General features: G+C 45.9%; 1 protein-coding gene across 4 annotated transcripts in view; it reads left to right on the forward strand.

Annotated features, from left to right (window-relative positions):
• The window catches only part of POLA2 (DNA polymerase alpha 2, accessory subunit), a 161,343-nt gene that overhangs the window by 134,282 nt on the left and 10,265 nt on the right, over nucleotides 1–16,796 (forward strand). For 3 of the 4 annotated variants that reach the window (XM_029612326.1, XM_029612327.1, XM_029612328.1), the window contains 3 exons: nucleotides 4,986–5,092; nucleotides 10,582–10,641; nucleotides 11,318–11,444. In XM_029612326.1, the coding sequence (XP_029468186.1) occupies nucleotides 4,986–5,092; nucleotides 10,582–10,641; nucleotides 11,318–11,444 (294 nt within the window). Of the gene's footprint in view, nucleotides 1–4,985; nucleotides 5,093–10,581; nucleotides 10,654–11,317; nucleotides 11,446–16,796 lie in introns of those variants that run through there. The other variant, XM_029612329.1, reaches the window with a different exon arrangement.

A 16,796-nucleotide genomic window follows, 5' to 3' on the forward strand; every position in this document is an offset into this window, starting at 1 on the left:
TCTCTGGATCAAGGAAGTGTGGCAGTGCCAGGGAGAAAGAGTGCCCATTGGGACCCTGCATGGGGACTGGAAAAGAAGTCCTTTAGGTTGGGGATGTCCTTGGCTTCCTTAAAGAATGGCCTAAGAGAGGATCCTGGGGACAATCCAGAGGAAGGTGAGATTTTATCATGTGAAACAGAGGATGCTTCATGATTTGCATGTTAAGGAATAAAGAATTGCCCTCCTTGATTTTGGCCTCCCTGAGTGGCTTGAGCATAATAGATGACCAAATGGAATGGAAGCAGATCTCTAGGGGACCTTATTATAGCAGGCATAAGAAAGCAAGCTAGGGCCTTTCCCATTAAGGATCTGATAGTGGTTGAATGGGAAACACCTGAGGCACGGTTGAAGATGTCTAGGGTAGGGCTTCCCAATCCTGTCCTAGGAACTCCACAGCCAGTCGGGTTTTCAGGATATCAACAATGAATTTGCATGAGATACATTTACATATACTGAATCTCCATGTTATGCAAATTTATCTCATGCAAATTCATCGTGGATATCCTGAAAACCTGATTGGCTGTGGGGTCCCAAGGACAGGTTTAGGAAGTCCTGGCCTAGGGTGTTCCCCCAGGTGTTTGCAGTCACTAGGAAGATGACCATTCCTGTGGAAGGGGGTACAGACCTCAGGGACCCTGAGGATTGGAAGATTGAGAGGCTACTTCAGCAGTACTTTGAGGTGATGGGCCTCACTCTCCAGACCTGCTTACGAGGACTCTGAGAGTGCAAGTACTTAGGACTGCTCAGAGGAGGCAACACACCTGGAAGTAGACACAGCATATATTGCTGATGCTTCCTATGATTTGGTCCAAGCTACAGCAAGTAACATGGCCTCTGTTGTGGTGGCCCAGCATTTGCTGTGGCTGTGGAATTGAATAGCTGGTTCGACCTCAAAGACGCTAAACTCCCTTTCAAGGGCAAGCCCCTTTTTGAGGAGTTGGAGAAGCTGGTCAAGGACTTGGGGAAAGTCCAAGTCGCCCAGGCTTCTAGAGGACAAGGCTAAGGGTTCCATAGGTCCTTGTTGTCTAGGACTCGCTTTAGAAAGTTGAAAAGATACCATTCTGGTAGTGCTTCTGTCTTTCAGCATAGTAGACCTTTTCATAGGTTGCAGTTCTTTCATGGGGACAAGTGAAGTAGAAAATAGGTGTCACTCGTATCACCAGTGCCTCACATAATGCCCAATGAAGGTTTGGGGATCCTGTCATTATTTCCAGAGATGGGTCCAAGTTATCTTGAATAACTGGGTCCTGGATATTGCAGAGATGATTATGCCTGGTATTTTCCTACCATATTTCAGATGCCTTTTTGCGATCCTCTTGCTCACGGCTGAAGAGAGAAGTAGTCTGTTTGACACTGGATCGACGTTGTCATTTAGGAATGGTGGTGCCTATTCCAAAGGTAGAACAGGAGCAGGGAAGGTGTTCCATATTTTATTCATGGTTCCCAAACAGGAAGGTACCTTCAGATGATTCTAGATCTAAAGAATGTTAACAAGGCACTGAGAGTGCCATAGTTCTGCATGGAAACTGACAGTGGTCATAATAGCTGTGAGGCAAGGAGACTATTTGACTTCTCTGGCTCTCATGGAGGCTTATCCACATATACTCATCAAAAGGGAGAACCACAAAGTACCTGCAGCTTTAGAGGGTCACTTTCAATTTTGGGTACTTCCTGCTGGTCAGGCCATGGCTTCCAGAACCTTCTTAAAGGTCATGGTGGTGGTAACAGCGGCCTTATGTTTGGAAAATAGTCCAGTCCACCCATATTTGGGTGATTGGCTCATCTGAGTAGACTAAGTAGTGAATTTGGCCCACGAGGTAAGCTGGAACCTACCTAGACCTTGCAGTATCTGGGAGCCCTTTTCAACACAAAAATGAGTTGAGTGTATATGACAAGGGAGAGAATCCTAAAGCTTCAGGAGCAGGTGTGTGCAGCCTTAGGGCAAAATGAAGATCTGGGGTTTGGGATTATCTCAAATTAGAGGGCTCAGTGACAGCAGTGCTGGACTTGGTGTCCTAGGCGAGGGGGTGCACATATGAAGTCCCTGCAAAGCGCTCTCCTATCTTCAGTAGTTGTCACAGTTGTGGGCATTTTCCTTGAGGCTCCCACTGTTGGTGCAGATGAGGGAAAGTCTCTTCTCTGGTGGCTCAAGGTGGAGGATCTGGAAATCCCTGTTTGGGTTACAATAATGGCTAATGCCAGCTTTTTTGGCTGGAGGGTCCCATTGTTGGGATTAGGTTGCACAGGGAGCTTGGAGTCCCCTCAGTCAGTTGTTCCCTAAATCATTTTGAAATGAGAGCCATAAGAAAAGTCTTACTGGAGTTTGTTCATCTACTGCAAGGTCGAGCAGTGCAAGTTCTTTCTGACATGACCATAGTGGCATATGTGAATCAATAAGGTAGAACAAGGAGTTCTCAGGTAGCTGAAGAAGTGAGACTGTTTGGGCAGAACAGCACTTGCTGGTGCTGTTGGTGACAACATAGTATTGTGTGCTAGAAAGAAAAGCTTAACACCAGCAGTTGAAAGAAAAAATCTTTCTTCAAGGAAACGGGATATCCCAGGAGTGTGCAGGTCACCTGAACAGTCAAGGAACCATGCAGATTCTGTTACTGATATAGTAGTTTAAAATGGTCATTACCTCTAATCTGTACATCAATGATTTAGTTTGTTTGCATAACATTTTTGTAATTGGTTGGCATTATAATTTTATCTCATATATTCTAATTCTTGTAAGTCATGCGAGTTCTTGTAAATTGAGCCCAGAAAACAGAAATGGAACTCTGTGATGAACCTTAACATACTTTTTGATCTTTTACATACTTTTTAGCATTTCAGCAGATTTGGCTATTCCTACAAGTCTAATGAGTGTAATATGCAAATACTATCAGCGTGTAAAATGAACCTAGGGCTAGATGGGATACAGGCACTGACCTTTGGTACGTTTCAGCATTTCCAAGTATTTTTCCAGAACATTCCTTTCTCATACTGACTTTGACTTGCAAATAATACATGTAATAAGCAAAAATGTGACACAATACATAACAGTAATAACTTATACTGTAGCTTGCCTTTATCCTACTTTTCTGCATCTTCACCGCTCTAAGATATACCTTTTACAGATGTATTTTTCTTAAGAACTTTGCAGAGCGGCCTCACAATTGGAGTGGAAAATGTTCAACAGATTTTGTAAGTCATCACACTCTGGCCCTGAGGGAGTGAGATTTATCAATGGAAGTTTTCTCTCTAATTGGGAGAAAATGGTGGAAGCCCATTATGGATCTGATGGCAGCAAAGAGGAATACCAAGGTGGCACTGTTCTAGACCTCTCATGATTTTAAACACCTCTATCATATCCCCCCTCAGCTGTCTCTTCTCCAAGATGAACAGTCCTAACCTCTTTAGTCTTTCCTCATAGGGGAGCTGTTCCATTCCCCTTATTTTGGGCGCCCTTCTCTGTACCTTCTCCATCGCAATTATATCTTTTTTGAGCAACCTGGGAGTGGGCCCAATGGAAGTGGACTGGATTAGAAACTGAGTGATGGACAGCAAAAGTCAACATAGGGCAGTGATAAATAGAATTAACTCTGATGAAAAAAAGGATGTTTAGAGTGCCTCAGGGATCTATTGTAAGCTGATTCTGTTCAGTATCTGTTTGTGAGCCATACTGCAAAGGGGTTAGAGGGAAAAGTTGGTCTTGCAGATAACACTACAGTCTGTAGCAGAGTGAACATCCCTGATGGAGGAGACAGAATGAAACGTGATCTAAGAGAGCTTGAGGAATGGGCAAATGATTGGCGATTAAGATTCAGTGCAGACTCATTCATTTGTTGTGAAAATCCAAAGGAGCAGTACACAATGATGGTGCCAATGCACACCAACCAGGAGAGAGACTTTGGGGTGATTATGTCCGAAGCACTTAGGGTTGTGCAACAGTGTGAAAAGGCAGTGTGGCCAGAGCTAGAAAGACGCTAGGATGCTTGGAGGGGGGAGGCATAATCTGTAGAAGAAGGGAGATGATTCTTTACAGGGCATTGGTGAGACCTCACCTAGAATATCATCTAATTCTGGAGGCTGTATTGTTTGATAGACTATAAACAGGTTGGAGGCTACCAAAATGGTGTAGGATCTTCATCAAAAGCCATTTGAGATGACACTTATAGACCTAAATATGTATACCCTAGACATGAGAAGAGACATGGGTGCTATGATAGAGATATTAAAATACTACAAAAGTGTAACAGTGTGCAATAAGCAAATATTTTTTATAGGGAAGAATTTTCTAGATTAGAACAGTGTTTCCCAAACCTGTCCTGAGGGACCCCCCTCATCTATCTGATGAGAGAGATTTACCTGCATTGCTCCCATTGCACGCACATTTGTCATGCATATTCACTGTAGATATCCTAAAAACCTAACTGGCTGGGAGACCCCCAGAACAGATTTGGGAACCACTGTTCTAGAACAAAAGGATGCAGCGGGGGAACAGCAACATGGAAAAGGTTATGGATACATGGAACGGCATTCCAGAGGAAGGGGAGAGCCTGAGATCCTTTGGGGTCTATGGCACTTCATCAGAAATTAAAGTGCATAGACTAGATGTGCCTTACAGTCCTTAAGCGCCATCATATTCTGCATTTCTGTGAGCCCAGGTCCTCCACATGGCAGCATACAGCATTACCACTGAGAAACCAGTTCTGCCCCAGGAAAAAGGCATTTCTGACCATCAGTACAGAGGTGGTCTGATTTTATGTACGCATGTGATAGTGGGAGTGTTTTAAGGGTCCCTTTAATAAGGTTCAAGAGTTATATTAATGGTTGTGCCATATAATTCATTCTAATTTAAAAAAAAAAAAAATGTGGTAGCATGGATGCTTTAAATTGATACGTCTTGCTGAACTTGAATATTATGTGTGTTACTGATGCATTTCTCTTTCGCTTTCTCTCAGCGGGTGCATTTTGTGTCAGACCCCTGCACTCTGAACATCAACAGCATTGTGTTTGGCGTGACGACCACAGACCTGCTTTTCCATATGGGTGCAGAGGAGATCAGCAGGTAACAGTGAGTGGCGTGTCAAAAAAGCCAGGATTAGTAGGCAGCTATGATCAGCAGCACTGCAGGCCTCTTGAACGTTGTTCCAAAAGAAGGTAGTAAACGCTAGTGACAAGGAAGCCTTCTGTCTAAATTACAGCAGTGAGGCAAGTCTGCAACATACTAAACTGATTGTTAAAGCAGATATACTTTCTGACACTCATTGACAAGTGAGTTCCCAGGTACTGTAATCCACTATTCCTTGCCATTAATTTGTCTCTGTGAGGCTGCTTTGCCCTTTCTCAAACAAATTATAGGGAAAAGTCATTTCTCATGACCTGAGAATTCCCTGCTCCTTTCTGCTTCTTTTTGTGAGTTTTGTACCCTCCTCCCATCCCCCTCCATACACACATGTCCAGTGCAAGATTTATTTCCTTACTCATGCCATTCAGACCTTTTGAAAATAAATTCCAGCAAAACAAAGGTAATTTGGCTACCAAAAAAAAGTGTTCCTTTCTGGATATTTCCTTAGCCATTTCACTCCCTTCTAGGTAAAACAAAAATTCAGAATTGCAGCATGCTGTATGGACTTCATGAAATCCTTTCTAATTTAATTTAGCAGTACATGGAGATCTGAAAATGTCATACTTTTGGGCATCAGTAATATTTTCTGTTTGTAGTATGAATCCTGGTATGAACAGCATGGTGATACTGTGGTGAGGGTGCTGGTTTTATTTTGTAGCTGGGGGGGTGGGGGTGAGCTGCAGTGAGTTTGTACACCTTGTGGATGGGGGGGGGGATAGAGGTGTGAGCTGCAGTGGGTTGCACCGCTGAGAAGTTGGGGTAGGGGCTCTCAGGATGCCTGGGGAACTAGGCTCAAGGGCACAGTGCACTGTGCTGCAGGAATGGAAGCAAGTTCCTGTGCTTCTGCTTCCACGTGTGGCCACATATTAGAAGGGAGACTCTCTATACCCACCCCAGCCCTGGCTGCCAGCAACATTGGACAGGGGCCTGCACCACCTCCCCCCGGACTGCCTAGGGCATAGGATACCTTAGCAACAGTCCTGACTGGGTGGGAGTATGCCTCGGTGGAGTGCGCAGTTGGGTATTTGGGGGGAGCTCTATACCAGGGTGGGGTTGGGAGAGGGTGAGGCGAGCCCCAGTGGTGCACACAGCTAGTGGGCTGAGGTGTGGGGGGGGGGGAATGACACACAGCTAGTGAATTTGGGAGTTTGTGCATTCATGGGTAGAGCACAGGGGGAATGTGTATGGGTATTAATTTAGCCTAGTGCTGGTGAACATGTTTCTTGTTTCACTGTATGCCCTTTTGGTAATTCCCTGTACATACCCAGATCAGTCCAGACTCCTGTGTTTTGCCTTCCTGCCAGCAGATGGATGGAGACAGAGAAAGCCACCCCAGTATTTCTCTGTCTCCATTAGGTGGTAGGTGATATAAAACCTGCTTTCTGAAAAGAAAGAAGAAAAAAAGATTAAAAGACAAAATTTCTGCATCCTCCCAGGGAGTTTTGAGGTTCTGGTGGGGCCATCTCCCCCTTGTTTGAGGTGGATGAGCATGGGGTGTGTGACCCTTCTGATACCTCGATACGGAGGTCTGTGGAATGGACATCTGGTGATCCAGATCCCTCATCCCCCACAAGACAGCGGTGGAACCTGCACTCCAAGCCCAGTGGAGCAGGGTTGTATCCCATTTTTAAGGCTTGTCCTAGGTTGGGTTGCTAAAATTTGCAAAAGGAGTCAGATATAGCCAGTGGTCTGGCTCTCTTCTGATCTGCCATGTGGTCTGTGCTCCTGGAATAGGAACCTCTGCATCAAAGTATTGATTTCTATGTATCTCTATTTGTTCTCAGAGTAAAAAAAAAAAAAAGAGAGAACACGGAACTAGTTAGAGGAATCTGTACAGTAGCAGGGTTCCTGGGGTGGAGGCTTCCTTACCAGCTCAGGGAGCTCAGTGATGCAGTTTTCCAGCAGCTTCTCTGCCTGCGGATGAGAATAGGTGTTGGCTCTGTAGCGCTGAGAGCTGTTCCCCTGCTTGCCGTTGAGGTGCTGGTGATGCCACAGGTGCAGGGAGGGGAATAGCATGTGCTTGTAGCAAAAGCAGCATGGCGTTCAGGGGTCTGTGTCGAGCATGGCCACACCGGTTAGAACAAGCCTCGCAGTTGACTGGGTCTAGGCTTTTATCCAGGTGTTTCATGTTATTTTGAAACCACTGAAAACCGAAACCCACATCCAAGACAGGTTCTGGCTGGTGAATTGGTTACAAAATTGAGATGAAAAGGATTTCCTTCCTTTAGCGCCTTCCGACAAATTTTTCAGTTGGTCAGTTCGAAAACCAAATTTTCAAAATGATCGAGTTTGGTCAAAAACTTTGAAAGGAAACTTTGATGAAGAAAATGATCACCAAAATCTCAGAAACCCTGCTTACATTGGTCTTTTTGTCATGTTCACAGCCAAGAAAATGCTGTGGGGAATCAAAGAACATGGGGAATCTTAGGATGGCACCTATTTTCGGAATGCAATTTTAGTCGAAAACGTTATCCCATTTTTGAGTGATCAGGAAAAAGTTTTGGTAGTAGGCAAAGCTACTTTTGTCCATGATAAGGCACCATGCATGCAAACCATCGCCAAGCAACAGCTGCTTAAAGAAAATGGCATTGATTTTTGGGGTAATGACATTTGGCCAAGGAGCTCTCTCCAGACTTGAACACTGCTGAAAACATAAGTGGCATTGCTCTATAAAATCATGAGAGGACTAGAACGAGTAAATGTGAATTGGTTATTTACTCTTTCAGATAACAGAAGGAGTTAGTAACTAGCACATTTAAAACAAATCGGTGAAAATTCTTTTTCACCTAATGCACAATTAAGCTCTGGAATTTGTTGCCAGAGGATGTGGATAGGGCAGTTTGTTTAGTTGGGGGTTTAAAAAAGGTTTGGATAAGTTTCTAGAAGAGAAGTCCATAAACTGCTATTAATATAGTTGACTAAGGGATAGATTTTCAAAGGGTTACGCGCATAACCCCCGAAAACCTACTCCTCTGTGCACCGAACCTATTTTGCATAGGCTCGGAGGCGTGCGCAAGCCCCGGGATGCACATATGTCCCTGGGCTTTCAAAAATGGGTGGTCCAGGGGCGTGGGGGCAGTCTGGGGGCGGGGCCGAATCCTCCAGCACAGCAGCCTGTGCCGGGGGATGGCGAGCCGGTGTGCGCAAGTTACGCCTGCTCAGCGAGATTAGGTAGGGGGGGATTTAGGTAGGGCTGGGGGGGTGGGTTAGATAGGGGAAGGGAGAGGGAAAGGTGGGTGGGAGCAAAAAAAAAAGTTCCCTCCAAGGCCTCCCCTTGGGCTCAGCATGTGCAAGGTGCACAAGTGTGCACCCCCTTGCGCGCGCCGACCCCAGATTTTATAACATGTGCGTGGCAGCGCACGCATGTTATAAAATCAGGTGTACATTTGTGCGCGCCGGGTAGTGCGCACAAATGTACCCCGTGCGCTTAAAATTTAAAATCGGCCCCTTAGAGAATAGCCACTGCTATTACCGGCATTAGTAGCATGGGATCTATTTAATGTTTTGGAACTTGTGGCTTGGATTGGTCACTGTTGGAGACAGGGTCCTGGGCTTGATGAACTCTTGGTCTGTCCCAGTAAGTCAATTTCTTATGTTTTTATGTTCTTTTTATTAAGGATGAGGTGGAGAGTTTAATTTTGAAGGAAAATGGTCAGGGATGTTATTCCACCAAAACTTTGCATCAAAATTTGGAATGATCTTATTAAATTTAGAAAATAATACAGATTTATTTCAGAGTTTGTTGTGTTCAAATCCCGTTGTTTTAAAGACATTTTGCAAGCTAATGGTAGACACACCAACTATTCATTATATGTTTAATTCCATTTTGAATGCTTAAAATGGTATATTGCATTTTTCTATCAGATTTCAGGTTGCTGCTGCAATGTAGGAGACAAAGATTATGCAACACCCTGTAAAGGGCCTTGAGTTAATCCTTTTGCATTTATTTTCTAAAGGGGCCAACATTACCCTTTGAATCATTCACCAACTTTGATCAGTGGAAAAGTCAGATGCCCCTCCAAGGTCTACCTGCCTCTACACTCTGTTCCAAAGTCTATAAGTGGGGAAGTGGGGGAAGGGTTTGAGGAAAAACACATACCACAACCTACACAGATATTTTTCTATCTCATAAGTTAGGGCTTGTCAAATTCCAAGCTCCAGGATGTCATGACATTCAGAAATTTGGCTGTGGTGCTTGGGGATATTTTTGTATCCTGATGCATCAGCTACTGTTGGAACAGCTGTTCACCTACTGTGGCTCTCAGTTAGTTTGAACCATTTTTTGCTAGGCTTGAGACCCACACGGGAGTTCAGGCACTGTGCAGCTCAAACTGACTGAGAGCTGTGTGATGCTGACTGAAGGTAACAGCTCTTCTAGTGGTAGCAGCCAGAAGGTGAGTAGGAAGGGTATTAAAGACTGGAGTCTGGGATGGGGGAGGCTGGGTGACTATCTGGCTGGGTGGGGAAATCAGAAAAATGACCAAGTGGAGGGGAGAGGGTGGCTGGCTTACTAGGGCATGGATGACTGAGTGAGGGGAAGGATGACTGGCTAGGGGAGGACTAAGTGAGGGCTGGCTGGCAGGGGAATGGCTGGTACTGGGGAAGGACTGCGAGAGAGAGGAAGACTGGTGTAGGGATGGGGGTGGTGTTGAGAGGGAGAAAGATTGGGGACACACATTAAATTGAAATTAAGGGCTTTTTATCCCCATAGAGACAAAATGGGGGGAAAAAACCTTTAGTAAATTGCACCCTAATGGCGCTATGGCAGACCTTGGAGGAAGATCTCCAACCCCTAGCTAGAGGCTCCTAACTTTCTCCAGTGATAAGCAGGGCTGAATCAGCTGTGTTACGTAGGTGACATCATCTGATAGTGCCAAACTGAACCTTCTCTCCTAGCTCATACAGCTTTTGCTCTCTGAGCATGCAAGAGAGTTCCTGCATAGGTGCTCCCTTGTGAGTCCTCTACTCTTTTTTTTCATCCGAGCTACTGCACAGATGTGTATCTTTTCTCTGTCTTAATTTGATCACCTCACGTGTCCCTCCCTTTTCCAGATCATTTATAAATATATTAAAAAGTATTGGTCCCAATACAGATCCCTGGGGCACTCCATATTTATCTTTCTCCATTGAGAGAAATGACCATTCAGTCCTACTCCTGTTTCCTATCTTTTAGCCAGATATCAATCCACAATATGACATTGTCTCCTATCCCATGACTCTTTAATTTCCTGTTCAGCCTCTCAGGAGGGACTTTGTCAAAGCCTTTTGAAAATCCAGAAACACTAAATCAAATGATTAACCCTTTTTCACATGTTTATTAACCCCTTCAAAAAAAAAACAACTAACAGATTTGTAAGACGAGATCAGAATTCTTATTTTGTCTACTACTTTCTCCCTGCATGATTTTGTTTTAATTTCATTGTTTTCAGTTTTTCAGGTGCTTCTGACCGTTTCAGTAGACTCCTCAAGCATATTCTGACACAGAGAAGGTGAGGGACTGGGTATGTACATTTATTGATGAATAGATTTGTCCTGCAGACCTGAATGGTAAAAACCAAAATGAGGGCTAATGCCTGAGTCTCCCTCCTTCACCCCCCAGTCCTAGAAGTGACAGGTGCCCATCTCCTAGGCCCTTCAGCTGGACTGTTGTTGGCTAAATAGTGTCCCAGGTGATATGGAGAGTTCCTCTTTTGATTTCATAGTCTGCCAGGGTGGGGTAGTATCCTCTCCTTTACCCTTCTCCCCTCAATGCAGTTGTGCCAGATCTTGCTGCCGACAGTCCTGGAAGTCCCTTGTCTTTCTCCCACCATTTCTTAGTCCCCACTTACCTCTCAGCTTCATGCTGCAGCCAGCGGTTACTCTTGTCATAGCACATCTGCATTTGTTGGTGCAGCTGCAAGGTTCACTGATCAATTATTTGAACTGTGTGGTGCCCTGTATCTATGGATCTATTCACATTTCAAACAGCTGCCATGTGGGCAGTGGGAGGGGAGAGGTACCAGAGTTAGAGGGGCCCCACATTTCTCAGTGCACCTCAGGCAAGCTCTGTGTCCCCTGTGTCTGTCACATGAGCCCTCCAATCCTAGAGGTAACAGGACTGTATTTACTTAGGCTCCTGGTGCCCAGCAATGAAGTTTGGTTAATGATCTCTCTCTTTCCCTCTAGTTATTACCCTCTATACCCTCCAAATGAGGAGATGAATATTGATTATGAGAGTTTGTATAACTATGCACAGATGTCGATCATGCCTGATATATTTATTGTCCCATCGGAACTCAGATACTTCATTAAGGTATCTTATATATTTTATTTTTGTGAATTTTAGATTTATTTTAGTACTAAGGCCATATGAAAGGTAGGGTCACCAATTGGCTGATATTTGGCTGACAACTGATTTTGATTAAGAGAGGCCAGCAGTTGTCAGGATCTCAAAGCTGGAAATGTATTTGCTGTATTCTGCCAATCACCAGCTTCTGCAGCAGTAGACCACCTTCCACTATTTCTTCCTACTCCCAAAACCTCTCTTCCACACTGCCACTGCTTAATCCCCCCAACAGTTTCTTTTGAAGCAGGGTACAGTTCTAGATCCAACTCTGGTGGTGGTAGTAGCAGCAACAATGATAGAGAGTGAAGGGCCAAGGACTGAGTCAGTTTGCATTTTGCTTCCAAGCCTTGCCTCCTGTATAGAAACCTGGCAAAGGCAAAACTTGCACAGCATGCATTGGCTTAGTTCCAGGCCTACTACTATTTATTATATTTGATATAATTAGCAACACATAACACATATAAAAACATACATTAAACAAAACCCACACAACAAAACAAAGTATATATAAAACATTCCAATAAATCAGTAGCTAAGAACTCAGAAGACCTCAAAATCCTCAGAAAGAACCAACTTTATTTAATAAAACAACTTATTTCCAAAGGACTGTAAAAACAAAAAATAAAATAAAAATTAAGCCTTAAGAATCTTCCTGAACTTATGGTAATTACACTCCAGATGAATGTCCAAAGGTAAAGAATTCCAAAGATAAGGGTCTAGATAACAAAATGCGGTCTGTCATTTGTTCTGTTGATACCACAGATCAGTCCAGACAAGTGGGTTTTGCATCCCCCCTACCTGCAGATGGAGGCAGAGAATAAAAACTTTTCAGGCACTGCTATATAACAGAGAATGCCACCCGCAATCCCTCATAAGAACATAAGAAAATGCCATACTGGGTCAGACCAAGGGTCCATCAAGCCCAGCATCCTGTTTCCAACAGTGGCCAATCCAGGCCATAAGAACCTGGCAAGTACCCAAAAACTAAGTCTATTCCATGTAACCATTGCTAATGGCAGTGGCTATTCTCTAAGTGAACTTAATAGCAGGTAATGGACTTCTCCTCCAAGAACTTATCCAATCCTTTTTTAAACACAGCTATACTAACTGCACTGACCACATCCCCTGGTAACAAATTCCAGAGTTTAATTGTGCGTTGAGTAAAAAAGAACTTTCTCTGATTAGTTTTAAATGTGCCCCATGCTTACTTCATGGAGTGCCCCCTAGTCTTTCTACTATCCGAAAGATAGTAGAAAGTATTTCTCTGTCTCCAGCAGATGGTAGACATACAAACCTGCAGTTTGAGATCAAGATACTAGTAGAGGTACTCCCTGAGGTGTTAGGCATCTTCGTGGGCCATCCCTCAGGTTCAGTCAGACGAATAGGGGATTGGCAATCCCTGTGCTGCTTTTACTTGCAACATCCAAGGGATTTAGAAAACCAGGGGTCCTGGTTCCCTCGTTCTGCCTGAGGTCTTCACCCCCAAGCCTTCAACCAGGAGCAGGGAAGTATTCCTATTTATTTTTCTGTTTTTGCCTGTGTTTTTCTTTGCAGCACTGCTCCTTTAAAAAAAAAAAAAAGGGAGAAAGTCAGGTGAAGGGCTGCCTGCAGTGCTTTGCTCAGCAGCGTGGGGAGAAAGAGCAGCAAATAATTTCCTGACACTCTGGGGATCCGAGGCGAATCGGGGAAGGTAAAGCAAACCACAGGCAGGACTCCTCTTTTTTGATGCGTCTGAGAGAATTGGGCAATAGCGCCACATACCTCTATTATGGCGCCAACCTAAGAGTGCGGGAAATAATGTCGGGCCTGTAGCTCCTGGCATGTGCCTCTCAACTCTGCTGCACTGTGTGGAGACTGTGCTACTGGAGGAGAAGGTACCTTAGCAGGAGCGGCAGGAGGAAGAAGAGCCACCCCTTCACAGAGGCCAGTTAGAGAAGCTTTGGGAGGGGCTGATAGCGCAGCAGGCATAGCAGGTTCAAGTGGCAAGAAGCAGTCAGTCCCCCGAGAGTCTAGGGATTCCCCCCCATCCAGGTGTCTTTGGTGGTGCAAAGGAGGCCACGCTGAATGACTGAGACAGTGAGCTGGAAGAATTTTCCAAGGACTTTGTCCTGCTTATGCACAAGGCTTATTTGCCAGGAGGAATGCAGGGGGTAAAAGATCCCTGGCCCAAAAGTCATAGCGGCTCTCCAAGAGAGCTAGAGTGGGACCGACTAAGGGATGGACGAGCCTATGGTACCATTTGGGGTTTCAACACCTGGCGACAGAAGACAATTTAATGGAGTTGGAGGGATCCAATGAGGCACAGGCTCACCTGAGTGATGATACTGGAGATGATACGGCTGTTCTCACAGGACAAGCAGGATGGTAGTCCTCACAATATGGGTGACATCACAGGATGGAGCCCAATCACGGAACACTTTTGACAAAGTTTCCAGAATTTTGACTGGGCATGCCCAGCATGGCACTAACCCTGCAGCCAGCAAGGGTCCCCCTTCAGTCTTCTTTTTTCCGCACAGCAGTAGCCTCGCGGTAAAGGAGCTCTGCAGAGATTCCTGACAGGAATTTTCCTCATGGAATTACTAAAAGTTAATTTGCCCCACAGGGGTCCCTCCTTTAACTTTTCCAAGCCGTGGTACTCCGGTAAGTTTTTACCCGTTTTTCCGTTGATTATCGTCAAGTTTGGCCCTCGCGGCCTACTGGCCATTGACCGTACCGCGGCTAAATTTTTTCCATGGCGTCGGGGTTCCGTCGGTGCCCGGACTGTAATCGCACCATGTCCATCACAGACTCCCATAAAGTCTGTGTAATGTGTCTTGGACGAGAGCACGATGTCTTGACCTGCACCAAATGTGCCCTAATGATACCAAAAGGTCGCAAGGCCAGAATGGAGAAGATGGAACTTCTCTTCCGTGCTCAAACCCCGACTCTGTCCATTGCATCGATGTTGTCAGAACCGGCTCCGTCAACTTCGCGCCAGCATCGACCACCGGCTGGTGACTGGCGTCGACGACATCTTGGCTTTCGACACCCTCTACTTCCCCCTCACGACCGAGGGGATCGTAGAGATAAACATTGCCATCAACATCGAAAGTCTCGGACCATCGAGGGAGCGAAATCATCGACCTCACCATTGTCCGAGCCGCCGTCGAAGAGACCCTCCAGAAAAGGCACTGAACTTTTCAGCGACCGGTCACCGAGGCAACCCTCACCCGACAGGGTATCAGGAGCCGCGACTCCGCCTTTAGTGGTTGTCCCTCCAGCTATGCTTCTGCCTCCTTCTTCTGTTCCAGAGCCGGGGCTGCTTGCTCCAGGTCTCCGAGAAGAACTGGACCGGATGGTTCAGGAGGCCATCGACAAGGCAATGCAACGACTCCAGGTTCCTCCGGCATGACACCGGTACCGATTGTGGAACCAACCACCGACCCGATTCTGGCAGCGTTGGCACCGCTGCTGTCCAGGATGGAAGCGCTCATTGTCGCTTTTCCACCGATGGACCCCGGGTCACCGATGGCTCCACGCTTCTTCAGTCGCAGAAGGGAGCGCAGTGCGGAAGGAGTGGATTCCCTAGTCCTCCCATGGCTGTGAAACTTCCTACTTTACGTGTTCCCACCATGGCCCCTGGTGGGAAAGGTGCTTCAAAGAATAGAAATTCACCAAGGTCCAGTCATTCTAGTGGCGCCGGAATGGCCATGAAAACTGTGGTTTGCAGACCTAGTCAACCTCGCTGTGGACGGACCTCTCCACATGGGACATCTTCCCAACCTTCTGCGTCAGGGTCCAGTATTTTTTGACTGAGCAGATCGCTTCTGTCTTGCGGCCTGACTTTTGAGAGGCACAGGTTGAGGAGATGGGGCTACCCGGAGGATGTTATTTTGACACTCCTAAAGGCTAGGAAGACTTCCACTTCCACCTCCTACGTGCGGGTATGGAAAGTTTTTGAGGCCTGGTGTGAATCCACAGGTGTATCTCCACGTTGCGCTTCAGTTGTCCAGATACTAACCTTCTTACTGCGAGGCTTGGAGAAGGGGTTGGCCTACAATTCCCTGAGGGTTCAAGTGGCAGCCCTTGGTTCCCTCGTGTCACCTGGATGGAGCTCCTCTTCCGTCACATCCTGACATAGTCCGGTTTCTAAAGGGAGTAAAGCATGTGAAGCCACTGGTCCACACCTTGTGCCCCTCTTGGAGCTTGAATTTGGTTCTTTGGATTCTAGGCAGCCCACCTTTCGAGCTGCTGAGAAGAGCTACCCTCAAGGACCTTACTATTAATCAAGTTTACTTAGGGAATAGCCACTGCTATTAATTGCATCAGTAGCATGGGATCTTCTAGGTGTTTGGGTAATTGCCAGGTTCTTGTGGCCTGGTTTGGCCTCTGTTGGAAACAGGATGCTGGGCTTGATGGACCCTTGGTCTGACCCAGCATGGCAATTTCTTATGTTCTTACGCTTAAGACTGTCTTCCTGGTGTCTATTTGTTCTGCCCACCGGATCTTGGAGCTTCAAGCTTTGTCGTGTAGAGAGCCTTACCTCCGTTTCACAGATTCGGGAGTGTCCTTGAGCACCATACCATCTTTCCTGCCAAAGGTGGTTTCAGCTTTTCATTTGAATCAATTGGTGGAACTCCCATCCTTCCCTAACGAGGATTCCAGAGAACTTAGACGGCTCGATGTCAAGCGCATCCTCATTCGATATTTGGAGGTTACTAATGAATTCTGCTTGTCGGACCATCTTTTTGTCCTGTGAAGCAGACCCAAGAGGGGGGGAACAAGGCGTCTAAAATCACAATTGCTCACTGGTTAAAGGAAACAATCTCTTCGGCATACGTTGGTGCTGGTCGACCACCTCCAGAGGGCATCAAAGCTCATTCGCTCCGTGCTCAAGCAGCTTCCTGGGCAGAAAGTCAGGCAGTCTCTCCGCAGGAGATATGCAGAGCAGCTACCTGGAAATCGTTGCACACCTTTGCAAGTCACTATCATTTAAATCTCCAACCACCTGGCTTTGGCTCCTTTGGCGCTCAGGTCATTCGAGCAGGGCTATTCAGGGCCCACCCTATGTAGGGAAGCTTTGGTACATCCCACTGTCTGGACTGATCCAGGTACATACAGGGAAAAGAAAATGTATTCCTTACCTGCTAATTTTCGTTCCTGTAGTACCACGGATCAGTCCAGAAGCCCACCCTAAGAGTAGATATGGGGTTTGGGATTGTCTACACAGTACTCCTGAAGCTCAGCTTGAATGATTAACAAGATTAGGACTGTTCGTGTAATACCAATGGTTCCTTTTGCAAGTTTTTTCTAACTACAAACATTCTTGTACATAGTTAC

Source organism: Rhinatrema bivittatum, chromosome 8 (genome assembly GCF_901001135.1).
Source record: "Rhinatrema bivittatum chromosome 8, aRhiBiv1.1, whole genome shotgun sequence".
In the NCBI taxonomy this organism is placed as follows: Eukaryota; Metazoa; Chordata; class Amphibia; order Gymnophiona; family Rhinatrematidae; genus Rhinatrema; species Rhinatrema bivittatum.